General features: G+C 45.2%; 1 protein-coding gene across 2 annotated transcripts in view; it reads left to right on the top strand.

The window, feature by feature from the left end:
- Positions 1–13,903, top strand: part of PDE8A (phosphodiesterase 8A) — a 2,294,608-nt gene that overhangs the window by 2,037,977 nt on the left and 242,728 nt on the right. For both annotated transcript variants that reach the window (XM_078684749.1, XM_078684748.1), the window contains exon 17: positions 6,279–6,477. In XM_078684749.1, the coding sequence (XP_078540875.1) occupies positions 6,279–6,477 (199 nt within the window). The remainder of the gene's footprint in view (positions 1–6,278; positions 6,478–13,903) is intronic.

The following is a 13,903-nucleotide window of genomic DNA, read 5'->3' as shown; positions in this document are numbered from 1 at the left end:
GCCCCAAGCAGGGAAGTCCATCACGGTGGTGATTGTTCTACCCTGCGTTTTGGCTGGAAGGGGGTTGTGTTGGACTTTGGCCCTTAGGGCAGGTTCACCCCTAGACTTTTTGCTTTAAATGGTACCTGGCAATGGTGATTTTTGGGATTCTGCGCACTTTCACTGTGTCCCAGTGGAAAGTGCGTGCGCACTTTGAGTGCATGTGCTGAGCTAGGCCTGCCCGCCCATAGGAATGCATGGGGAATGTATGTGTCCCTGGTAGTTCCTGATGCGTGGGGTGTACAGGCTCGAGTCTGGTATGTGTGAACTCGTGAGAGTGAATGTTGCGAGATGGTGTATGCGGCATTTATGTGTCTAGAAGGGAAGTGCTACTTCTGGACATTGAGATATGTGTGCAGTGAGGGTGCTGGAGCGTGATTGGCTGGAGCTGGCTGGCATGCCAGGCTCCAGGAAGTCTGGATGGGTCTGCCCGGTGGTGAGTGTGAGATTAGCATGAGTGATGTGTGGGAGGAGTGTACCTGTGTCCTGGATGGGCTGGGTTTTCCCCACACAATGCTGGCTCCGCCCCCCTGTGGTGTGTCTAATGACCCAAGCCCTGCCAGTGAATAGAGAGGGTGGTTGAGGTAAACAGAGTACTCAAGAACCAGCTGCGACTGGTTCCGCCTGCACCTTCAGACAAAGGAAAATGGTGTATAAAAATGGGGCTGTGTCTCCACAGATGTGGTTCTACTTTTGGATCCTGCCAGAGGGGGCTGTTGCTGCTGCTGGGGCCAGGAGGACCGCCACTTGGACTGTCTCCCTGCCTGGAGACCCAGTGTGCTGGCTCTGGCCCAGCCTTGCCCCCCTGCCTGCCTCCAGCCCCTGCTGGAGCTTGTGCTGTGCCTACAGCACTGAGAGCGCTGCTCTCTGCCCTTCAGCGCTGGGGAGCGCTGAAATCCCTTGGCTAGCGCTTGAGAGCGCTTCAGTGGGGCCTCTAGCGCTTGAGAGCGCTTTATTTTGTCCTGGCGCTGTAGTTTGTGCCCACAACGCTGGGGAGCGCTTTATTGTCCAGGAGCGCTGTTCATCGTCTTAGAGCGCTTGGGAGCGCTTTCTGTAAGGCAGGTGCCCACCCTGCATTTCGCGGCTCGAGCGGCTGCCCACGCCGCATATTTGTTTGATTTATTTACCTCGAGGGAGCCCACTCCTCGGTAAATTTCATCCCCCGCCTACGAGTGCCTGGAACGGGCCGCCGCGCTGCCCGCGACGACCCGGAAGTGCTTGGCCGGCCGGCCAATTGCAGCGCGTCCCCGAGGTCTGACCCGGAAGTCAGGCAAGCTGCGGCGGGACAACAGGAAGCGGACGGGAGCCCACCCCGCGCTCCTGCAGCAGAAGAAGAAGCCGGCACATTCCGCCCCTCCCCGAGGCTCCAAAGAAGTGAAGAGGTGAGCCCCGGAGGGTGAGAGGGGAGAGCGGAAACAGCGCGTGAGGCCGCGGGGCTCCCGTGCCAGGAGAGAGCCCCGCCCGCGGTAGAGTCCAGCGAGAGGAGAGGAAGCCCCCGCGCCAGACCCGGTGAGTGCTTCAAGAGGAAGGGGGAGGTGTCTGGGCACACTGCCGGTGCCCGCGCCCCGCCCCCCTGTGCATTGCTATGGTTGTTGGGGCCACGAGGCTCCAGTATCTTGGGGGCATCTTTTGGCTAAGAGCCCACGAGGCTCAAGAAGGTGCACAGGGCTGTCTGAGCCCCCGAGTCTCCCGAGGAGGCAGTCACTTGATCCACGAGCCCTGAGAGGAGCTCAAAAGCGCCACAGTTATTTAGGGCCCAGCGAGGGCTCTAGGGGGCTTCACTTGTTTGTAGGGCCCAGAGGGGCTCGGGGGACACTCATTTCACCAGAGCCTGTGAGGCTCCAACGTTGCCCCCACCAGTGTTGTCACAGCTGCCCAGCACTTCGTGGGCAGCTGCCACGTTTAGGACCCTGACATTGGACACAGGGCGTCCTAGCCCCAACAAGGCCAGTTGGCCTAGGGACAGTCACAGGTGGTGACTTGTGAGTTTGGCGCAATTGTTATTGTTTTTACACCTCTGAATGTGTTGTTGATGCATCATGTGTTTTCCTCCTTACACCTCTGAATGAATGTTATGCATTGCATCATGTGTTATGTTCTTACACCCCTACAGGTATTGTGATGTGTAGGTGGTTGTTTTCTCCCTAGTACAGGTGGTGCTAGTGAGGTCCTGGTTACCAGTAGTTACTGGTTGTGTGCTCTATTTTTATTTTGTGCTAAAGTAAATTTACATTTTACATTCTAAGTGCTATTTCTGAAAGTGTTACTTCTGATTCCTGACAGTGGTCCAGGTGGCCCTGTCTTGTACATATCCCCTGTAAATTCTGCCCGTGCCTCTGGCACATTGTAAAGTGTGTGTTTTATCTAATGTGTTTTGGTGTAATACAAAGGCTATTTTTATATAACCTTGTGTGGAGTTTCCTTTGTGGTGGGCCTGGGTGTTGTTGCTGGGGTGCATGCGCAAATACTTAACTTACATCGCCTCCAAGTTTAGCCTTGCTGCTCGCACCACGTTACCTAGAGGGTGAGCAGGGGTTATCTTGGCGTGTAACTCCCTTGCCCTGACTTGGGAGTGGTGGTCTCTGACTGACTTTGGCGAAAGCCCTGGCCAGCGAGGGATCCCATTTCCAACAACCCTGTACACTCAAGCCACTTAATTAAATGCAGCCTATATTACATTGAGCCCAGAAATTCTTTAGCAGAAACAACTGTCGTAAAGAAGCGGGTGCGCTCCTTGTAAATTACTTTCATTTTTGCAGGAAACATTAAAAATCCCTGCGCCCCCTTAGCTTGGAATTCTGGGATTAACTGTCGATACTGCCAACGTAATTCAACTGACTGCTTACATAAATCAGGGCGTACAAAAAATTCACAATCAAGTCCATTTCTTTTCTTATCCTGTCGCGCTTTCAAAAATATCTCCTCACGAGCAAGGAAACTATTAAACGCCACTAGAGGCAAGATGGCGTCCGTGATGGACGAGTGAGCAAGCTGCTCCTGCCGGACCTCGCGGGGCATGTTACTGTCGGAGTAAGCGGAGCAGAAGGGGAAAGGTGGATGATATTCACCCTCACTAGATCTTCTGCACATACCGAGGGCTGCGTTTGTGTGCTGATACTACGGGCGTGAATGCTGCTGCTGCGGCTGGCGGCGGCTTCGAGAGTGCGGTGCACGCGGAGGAGCCGGTGGGCGTTCCTGCTGAAGTGGCTCACCTGGCTCACCTGGGCGGCAGCTAGCAGCTCGGTGGAGGACGGCTCACGGCAAGGAGAGCAGCGGGGAGAACAGCGGAGAGCAATGACGCCGAAAATTCCTCGGGGAGAGGTCGAGCACAGGGAAATGCAATGGAGCTGCAGGATGCCGTGGAGGTGGCGAAACAGGCGAAAGGAGCGAAAGGAGCCACGCAAACTGACATTCAAAGTAAGGCAATGGAGGCAGGGTCTGGGGCAGCTGCAACTCAGGCTAAAGTGGCGGCGGTAGCAGCAAGTACAGGGAAGAAAATTCCAGAGTTATTTTTCTCTGCTAAAAATAAGGAGCTGGATAGACAGCAGCAGAGGAGCAAAAGTCAGGTAGCAGTGGATAGCCCTGCTGTCTCGGTTGAAGGGGGAGCGGCAGTGCTTGTCCAGAATTCTGGCCAGAACTGTGAGGAGGCACAGGGGAGCCTGGCGGCTAATATCCAGGATGAAGTACAGGCTTTTGAAATCATAGAGGAAATAACAGATGGAGCTATCAGGGCAACTGTAACTGTAGCCACTAATAGTAGGCAAATGACTGCAGTAGGAACTGTCCCAACCCCCTGGTAAATGAGGAGAGCCATATTAATCTTAGAGGGGATAATCCACGCAGTCAGGAGATGTCATCACATGCTACTGAGTCAGATTCTGTTGATTTTTACTCCCTCTCAGAGCAGTCAATGTCCTCCTCAGAGGATCTTTTTCAACAGTATGCGACCCACATGAGTATGGAGGACAGAAGTATACATAGCAGTTTCGACTTTGAGGAACAGGTAGAGACTGACTCTCGAACAGTGCGGAAACTCCATTTGAGTGGGAATGGGGAAGTAGTGGATATGGGAAATGCTGCAGTCGAGGAAAATCAAACTGCTGCTGCTGCTCCAGGGACAGAGGTGGAAGAAATTTCATTGGGCCTGATTTAGAAGAGAGTTTGAGAGTGCAGAACTCTTGTCGAAAATTACAGAACTCGGTCAGGCGGCTGGTTAAGTCACATGCAAAATTTCTTTCAAGAGCGAATGAAGCGGAGGCACGTATATCGACCCTGGAGGACGATCTAGCGCAACAGAAGACAGTCATTGAGACACACTTGGCTACCAAGGAAGATATCAATTGGAAATTAGCGGACATCGTAAATCGGTCTCGCCGGAATAACGTGAGGTTTTTGCAAATTCCTGAAGGGAAGGAGGGGTCGGATCCTCGAGGGTTTATAATTGAGCTATTAAAAAAAGCATTGCCAGAAGTTCCAAAATGGGATTGGGATAGGGAGGTTGAGCGGGCACACCTATTCCCATTCTCTATTAGAGCTAACCAGCGACATCAGGAGCATACCTTTAAAGGTGTTTTCATCATTAAGTTGTAAAATAGGTGCATCATCTTTGACAACCTCATCTGAGAGGACTCCATCTCCGTTCCAAAATATCATTTTCAGCTGCCTGACACGGTGTGTGGTATTTGCAGGATGTTGTAACAAGACGACCACTTATTATAGAGCATAGCAGCAGATTATTACTGATTCTAATTCAGCACTCCTTTGCAACCAAAATGTTTGGTTTGTGTTGAAATTTGGTAGCAGAAACAGGTTGTAGGATTGCTTTGTCGTGTTCTCTGCATCAAATACGAAAATAATACCATGAAGGTGGCAATCTTTTCTATGGTCTACTTGGTGCAGTATTACTTCATACAGGGGCATCGAATTCTCCAATTTCACATATTTTGATGATTTTATGTATGCAATATTAGCTAATGGGAATATTCCGCAAGCAGATTATTGTGGAGAGTGAATCCTACATTGAATCATATGAGAGATGGGCAGATTCACCCTGCACTAATGGTAATTCTGGATACAGTATCATTGTACAATTTTACTGGCCAACTCGTAAAGAGTGCCTATATGGCCATATCTTTGTTGTCTTAGATGTATGCAAAGTGGCGTGTCTCAAATGTTCTGTTGGAAGATTGTGTTTGTTGCCCTATATGTAATAGCATTGTTGTCTAGTTGCTGGCCACTATTCTGAACTAAGCATGAGTATTATGGAAATATGATTTGATGGCTCTCCACCTGGACCTTCCATATCTTTAGTTAAAATGATGTCACACATCGCCTTGGTAGAGCGTCTGAATTCATACAGCCTTTTTTGACATTTTTCCATGTCAAGATGTATGATGCATATAGTTTTTCTCTTCATGCCAGACTGTATTGTGTTTTGGTGCTTTCAGTTACCTTCAAGGCAGTTGTGTAAACACATGTATTGTAGCCTTTAGTCAATTGCTCATCTCAGATGTTCACTTCATACTCAGTCAATCTTTTTGCACTTCCTGCTTGTCCTTTTATTGTCAACAGCCTCTGGTGGACATTTCTATCACGACTGATGTGGATTGTTGTTGGTTTGGAACTTTTTTATGTTTGTCAATGAGGCCACCACCTCTCAATATGCAATGTTGTTATTTTTTTGTTAAAACATGTACAAATTAATGTTTGTGAATTCATGAGTTGGTGACTTAGAGTGAATTTGTAAATTTATAAACGGCAGTTTGTAAATTGCATGCAACGTTTTCATTTCTGTAAATGACTGGATTTTGCAAAATGTGCTTGTCTCAATTAATTTTTAGGCTACAGAGCCAAAGTCTTTATTGAATTCGCCTTATAGGATTGCACATTTAGAAAACAAATATATACATATTATTATTTTGTGAGCTGGATCAGAAACTTCCACAGGTTAAATCTTGACAGTAGAATATAGTGGTTCACAGAATGTGAATGTTTGATTTTAAGCACAAATTATGTTGATACTTCCTTAGAGAAGGTTGGATTAGATTTGGTATTATATTTTAATATATTTTATGCTGTCTAAACTGAGTGTTTTAAATGATTATATATTCCATGTTGCTGTAAGAGTGATATGATGACATACAGGTCATAAAACTAAACGTGCATTTATATTTTTAACTGTTTTTCTAATCACCACCTTTTATTGTATAAACATAGACTTGTTTCTTTTTTCCATGTAGGCCTTTAGTCTATCTTGGTCTTAAAATATTTGCTCAATTTGGAGTCTGTGAATTTTTGAAGTGTTCCGAATCAACCCTAAGATCTTGGTTACATGTTATTGAAACAAATTATCATTCAACAAACACCTATCATAATTCTACACATTCTGCTGATGTTCTTCAGGCCACTTCCTATTTTCTGTGTAAAGAAAGAGTAAAGGTAAGTTGAACATGGTAAGATATAGATCAATAAACTGCACTTATTAAATCATAAGCTTCTAGCTAATAGTGTAAATGTATTTTATCTATGCGAAATACTTAAAGAGCTCCTTTACAGAGTCTTGACGAACATTTTATTTTGTCCTAAATTTCAGTAGTTATTATTTTCATTAACGTTTTGGGCGAATAGATAAAGAACTAGGATTACAGTGGCAAAAATACACTGTAAAAAACCTCTTGAACTGCCACATATGGAAGGAAAGAAGCAACAAAAAGAGAAAAATTACTGATACAGTAAGTTTATAAATATGATGTATGCAAGTATACAGGGTAAGCTACCAAAGTAAGGTAAAAAATCGAAAAAATGTAAAGCCAGAAGTCAAAAAGGCTTCTCGTCCAATTGGAGGTTGCCCAGCAGTTGGGATATGGAAGAGCAAAATGATGTTGGGTCATATCTCGCACTTAAAAATGTATGCAGTTGAGAACACAAGTACTGCGATGAAGAAGAGAGAATAATAATGACGTTTACCAGTGAACAGTGAGTGGTAAGTTCCTCATTCCATTCTGTCAACAGAAAAATTAGCAATTCTTCATCTATTAATAAATACATCTCTCCAAAAACTGGAATCAAACAATTAGGGTACAGCACTATTCAACAGAACACATGTGCCAAAAGCTAATTGAATTCCCTGAACCACTTCTAGTCTGTATTGTTTAACGAAAGTAGTTGGATTAGTCCCCTAAACATGGTAGCATTGGTTTAGCCACATGTGGAATATTACATTTACTTATATGTCCCTAGTAAAGTGCACTATAAGTGCCCATACCCTGTAAATTAAATGCTACTAGTGGGCCTGCAGCACTGATTGTGTCACCCAATAAAATAGCCTTTTAAACATATCTCAGGCCTGCCACTACCACTCATGCGTTCACCAAGATGATCATGGAGGTTGCAGGACATCTGTGGTGGTTGGAGTTTCCCATCTTGCACTACCTCAACAATTTTCTCTTGAATACAGGCTTGCCCCAGGTAGTCGTCTCCCACCTCCAGACTACGGTGGACCTCCTGCACCCACAGGGGTTCATTATCAACATACCACAGTCACACCTGTCTTCCTCTCAGAGTCTCCCTTTCATCAGAGCTTTTCTGGATACAGTGCAGGCTCCAGCCTATCCTTTAGATGTCAAGTCCAGGGTGTAGCATGCCATTGGCATATGTGGGCTCTGCAGTGGGACCTGAAGGTCCAGTGGGCATCAGGCGAACCTCTCCAACCTGGTCCAGATATCTGAGAGAACTTCAAAAGACCTGCAGTAGTGACCAACAACCTGAGATTGGGTCAGTGGTAGAGACATCTCCCGGCCCTTCTCAGAGCTGACTCTATCCATCTGGGATAGGGGAAGATCAGAGGACTCTGGTATCCGTTGGAGGCTCAGCTTCACATAAATATGTAGGAGCCAAGAGCAATCCGACTGGCATTGAAAGTATTTGTTCCTTCCACCAGGGGAGGCTATGCATGTGTTCAGGAATAACACCACTGACATGTCGGATTGCAACGAGCAGGGCGGGCTCTATGTGCCTCCGGATATTGTTAGAATGTCAGGGCATTTTCCTTGTGCTTCATCATCTGTCAGACTCGCTGAATGCAAGAGCGGACAAACTCAACTGTCTCTGCCCAGCAAATCACGTAAGGTGTCTCCAACCAGAGGTGGTGCAAGGACTCCGAGGATGGGGAGAAATTGGTTAGACCTATTTGCCACCGCCGAGAATGAACAGTGTCAGCACTTCTGCACACTGAGTTCCCAAGGTGACTCTTGCTCGAAGAAGCATGGCCTATATTAGAAACTGTTTCTTTTAAGATATTGCACTACCCCTTATTGATCATGCATTGCTATGGTTTTATTGTTTGATTTTATCTGTGCTTTTATGGATATATCATATTCGAATAAAGATTTTTGATTGATTGATTGAAGATGCTTTTCGTCTCTAGCGCAGCTCAGACCTTCTGTACGCCTTTCCGCCAATACTACTACTGCTGCCCAGAGTTCTCAAGAAAGACCGGGCCCAAGTCATTCTTGCGGCTCCGGATTGGAAACCGAGTGTTTGGTATCCAGAAATGCTGAGTCTGGGCATATGTCCTTTGATAAGGCTGCCCTTCTGGGAGGATCTTCTGTTTCAGCAGCAGGGCAGGATCCTGTACCTAAACCTGCGCACACTCCGCCTTCATGCGTGGAGATGAGCAGCCACAGCTGACAGTTTTTGATATCCCTTCGTAAGTCTTTGATGTTATTCTGGCAGCCAAGTGTCCCTCAACTAAGACAGTATTCGCATGCCAGGTGACAAATGTGTGACATGGTGCACCTCAAAACAGGCCGATCCCATTTCCACACCTTCATTCGAGATACTATTGTTCTTTCTCTCTTTAGCCCAGCAAGGCTTTGCTTTAGGCAACATTAAAGTATATCTTGGCTCTCTTGCGGTTCTTGGATCAACCCTTTTTGTTTAAGTCACCTGTTTTGACTCTCTTCTTGTATGTACTCCAATATGTGTTTGCCCCCAAAGCTCTTCATTATGCCCCAATTGGACCTGAATTTAGTCCTTACAGTCTTGATGTGCTCGCAATTTGAGCCCATGCATACCTGTCGGTTTACTCTGTCATTTGCCCATCAAGACAGCTTTTTTGGTAGCCATAACAATTGGGCACCTTCCTTACATATCCTTTTTTCCAAGAAAGACTGGTTCTTAGAGCGTGTGCCTCCTTTTTACCAAAGGTTTTCACTTCCTTCCACATAGACCAGAACATCACACTGCTTACGTTCTTTGTTCGGCCTAATCCTTCCAAAGAAGTGGAGAGACTCTACCATCTGGATCCAAAAAGAGCATTTTCCTTCTACATTGATCGTACAAAAGAATTTCGAGTGGATGATCAACTCTTCATTGGGTTTGTCAGGGTGAAGACTGGAAAAGTCTTTGCAGAAACGGCCCATCTCACAATGGATTTTGCTCTGCATTAAAATCTGTTAATCACTGGCCAAGAAGCAATCCCCTGAGGGCTTGCAGGCTCATTCCACTAGAGCCAAGGCTACAATCAGTACATTAGCATGCCAAGTCCCTGTCCTGGGCATCTGCAAGGTGGGTATCTTTGCACATGTTTATGAAGCAGGCCTTTTGTGACGGGCACTTTACCCGTTCAGTCCTCCAGGACTTCCTGGTCTAAATCAGTTCTCAGACCCTCCTCCGAGGAGGCATTGCTTGGGTATCTGTTCTAAGTTAAGAAATCTGCAACTAGAGGTCTCTAGCAGATGAAGAAGTTACCTCCGGTAATGTCATATCTGATAGAGACTATCTAGCTGCAGCTTCCTTTCTGATTCACTCATCCTCACTTCTCTGTGAAAGAATTTCTCTGTGTAGGGAGATCCTTTTGAGGTCCCCAGTGCCGGCACACTGCTACATGAGTAGACTTGGTGCTCCATGCTTTTGGCGCATAAATGTTGAGAAAAATAACTGATGTCACTGCACTGGGGTCGTGCCTATATAGACTCACAAACATCTCTTGTGGCGTGGGCTACACCAACACCACCTACCGGTGGACAGGGATACTGCTTGAAAAGTTTCTGGATCTAGTGTGACGCCTGGGAAAGTTCTAAAATAAAGAATATGCGGCTAGATAGTCTCTACAAGATTAAGTGTTACCAAAGGTAAGTAACGTGTTCTATAAGCAGCCTGTTGTACATCTATACTCAGTGGACCTGTGAATAGAATTGTTAACAGCACTTACTACATTAAGCGCTTGTAACTGTTTAGCCTGCTCAAAAGGTGGGTTTAATCAGAGAGATGTAGAGTCACCCCTTGATATCTGTGAAATGCTGAGTCAATTTAGAGAATAACATCAAAGCACATCTGATCCTCAAACACATTCAGATATGGAGAGAAGCCAGCAAAAGCACCCAATTACCCAGGCTTCCTTACACTGATCATGGCTACTAAAATAAGACCTTGAAGGACAAATTATTTTACAAAGAGTTCAAATGGCAGAGACTACATGACTGGCAAAATAAGAGAGAGCTCCCAAGGAGGAGTCAACATCTTTTCGCTTAGATCTCAATCGATAAACTCCACAGAAGGGGTGAAAATGGTTTTAATATCCGATCTCTGCAACCGCAAGAAGGCGACTGACCAGGCCTACTTCGAAACCACCATGAAAAATAGAAGCACTTTAGTCTTTATTCATGATCGACTACTTAAAATTATTACATGATAAAAAAGCTTAAACAGCAGAATCCAAGTGCACTTGCAGGTTGTTCTAAAATTAGTGACTAATATCAAAATGCATTAAAATTGGAAAATGGCAGAGAGCAATGTATTTCAATATAACAACGTAGAGTCATACAAGATTACATAGCTGTAGGAGACAACGATATGTACATGTCGTATATTGGCAGTACGACAACTCTGTTTGGAAATAGGTTAAAAGTTCAATATGTAGTATTCTGTGTGTCCTAAATGATCTAGATTGGGAAAGTGGTTGTGCTCGACAGTACAGTAGTGCCATAGGCATAAGGGGGTATATTGTATCTTAACAGCACGACAGCTCTGTTTAAAAGTAAGTTAAAAGATTCAATGTGTGATTGGTTGTGTTTCCTAAGCTGTCCATTTTGAGAAAAGACTCATGCTTATAAGTGCGGCAGGGGAGGATACAAAGATAAGTGGATGTTCGTCAAGGGGAGGCCTCAACAGTCATTGAGTTTTTAAGCTGGCTTTTCAGTCTTCACAGATTGGCTAGTTGAACCTGCTGTTGGCGTTCCAAGGTTTGCTTGTCCGAGGCCAGTTGATGGCTTAACCGTTGGGGCTTGTCGTCAAGGAATACAGTGCTGAACATGTTCCATCAGTGAATATCTGAAACCTTGCTAGGATTGCAGGAGCTGATTGAGAGAATCACAGTTCCTTTGCCGCTTTGCAGGTGCTTAACCTGTGGGCCAATAGTGGAGGGACTGTCAAGTGTTTATGTTTGTTATTTAATTTGTGGGCAGCAGCAAAGCAGATGGTACAAAGATGTGTTGCAGTATTTGCACAGACTGCAAGATCTACTCTTGCCTGCTCTTGCTCTTAATGGATCAAAGTCTGTTATTGGTGGGCAAAGAGGCATTTATATATGTAGAATTTTGCAACTGGCGTGAGTGCCTAATGCTTGGTGTAAGCAGGACTGTGCTTTCCCTGGTATGCAAGCATGATTAAGTGCCTTCATTACTGTAGAACTACACATGTTGCTCATTTCTTGCTCTTACAAGATGCTTTTTACCGGTGGTTCGCTTTTTTTTCTTAGCCGAGAATGGTATGTCACAATGCTGTTGGGTGCTGTCTTCAATTTGTACGTTTTTAATTGCTTTAGTGAGATAGTCATGCCATGGATTGTTGGTCAATTCAAATACCTCTTTAAGCCGGGCTTTAAGGGAGTTCTCTCATGCATGCATAATCCGGATGTAATATTTCAGGAATGAGCCTTGGCTTTTCAATTCTTGGCTCACAAGGCCTAACTCTAATCGGTGCCTCGTCCTACACATGTGCCGAGGTAGGTGCATCATTTTCTAATAAGCTACACATTTGATGGAATCCAGAAGCTAGGCCAATGCACCTGGGAAGTCTTGGTGGCCATAGTTTAGTGATGGTAGCAATTTGGCCTTTAGTACTCTCAGGATGGGTTTGGCTAAGGGGCTCATTAGGCAACTGTTAAGGCGTTTAAAGCCGTAAACTGCACCAACTCCCTTGGATATAAGTTGCCTTCAGTGTACCGTTGGTTTGGCCCCTACTGAAAACCAATCACCTACTTAGTTATATTTAGTTGTTGTGGTAATTGCATCTCCCAAAACAGTCATTATGCATGTTTTTGTGATGATATTTGCCAGAAATGATTACTTTTGTTTTGTCTTGGTGAACTTGCAGTTCGTTGACGCCGTCCCACCTGTGGAGAGCGTTGAGTGCTTTCTTTACATCTGACCTAGTGGGATCCATCACCACGTTATCATTAGCGTACTGGAAGACTGCAAGTCCTTGATGTTCCCAGTCTCTGTGTAATTAGGCTGGCACCTTCCAGGGTTTTACCCAGGTCTGCTGTGTACAGGTTAAAGAGCAGGGGGTCTAACACACACTCCTGCTGTAGATCGCTGTTGGTTGTAACTTTGGTGGTTGCAGTAAAGGGACCGTTTTTTATGTGGAGCCACCCCCCTGATGTATGGATATTATTGCCTTTGTCCCATGTCTAAATGCTGTAATCAATGAAACAGCAAAAAAACAGCAGTTGTTTTTTCCTGGTTGCATGGTATATCACACAACTACTGTGATTTTGTTGGTGGTTGAGGTTGCCCCCCCGGTAAACTTGATTGAAAAAAAGGTACAATATCATTCTCTTTCACCCAAATCTCTAATTCCTCAAGCATTATTTTGGCATAGGCCTTGGCTTCCAGATCTAATGGAGCAATAAGCCGATAGTTGGTAGGGCTTGAGCGATATCCTTTTTTTGTGCATTGGGAAAAGGATTGGGCCCCTCCATGACTCAGGGATAGTTGCTTTTTTAAATGAGAAGTTGTAGAGCGGGACCAGTAGGCTAGCCCATAAATCCTGCACAGTCTTGAATGTTTCAACGGGTAGGCTGTTGGGACGGGTGCGCTGCCTGTCTTCATTTTCCTTATTGCTGCTTTTATGATGATATTGATTGACTGGTATGCTGGACTAGAGACAATTGCAGCCTAGTTGATGTGTTGACCGCCTGCTTTTTCATCAGTGTATAGTTTTTTTGCATAGATTATCGAGTCCCTCTCTGTCACTCCATTTTCCCTAGTTAGGGAAGAATTATTTTGTTTGTTTAGAAGCACTTTCTCAGACGTTCTTTGTCTCTGGGGTAAATGCCTCACTTGACTCCTTTTTTTAAAAGAAGCCTAGTGAAGGTCTAGGATTTTTCAGTTCTGCTGGAAGCTTGGCTAGATTAGACATAGATTCATAAGCTCTCTCCTTTCAACATTCATGGCAATTGTTTCAATTAAAGGTAAGTCGCACAGGTGGGTAACTTAGAGGGCATTCCAAAACAAAAAGAGGAAGCATAGAGGTACTGATAGAATCACCCTCCTAGCTGTTTCATATAAACAATGAGATGCTATCAATGTGAAGAGGTGCAAAAAAATTTTTTTATATATTTTTTAAGGTTTTTATGAAGATCCAATGAAGTGCTAGGCTCTCTCTTAGATGTGAAAAGACAAGAGCACAATGTGCTTGTTAAAATACCCCTCACACACTAAAAAAATCCTTTAGTGTCATGCTTCATCATAGGGGTCTTCCCGTCCCTATAACGGGGCGGGGCGTGCTACGACCAAACGAACTACGCGGGAGCACTATAGATGTGACAGGGCTATGTGTCGGTGTAGGAGTGTCAGTGAAG

Source organism: Lissotriton helveticus, chromosome 3_2 (assembly GCF_964261635.1).
Source record: "Lissotriton helveticus chromosome 3_2, aLisHel1.1, whole genome shotgun sequence".
NCBI classification, from domain to species: Eukaryota; Metazoa; Chordata; class Amphibia; order Caudata; family Salamandridae; genus Lissotriton; species Lissotriton helveticus.
This window is presented reverse-complemented; position numbering and strand designations above follow the sequence as displayed.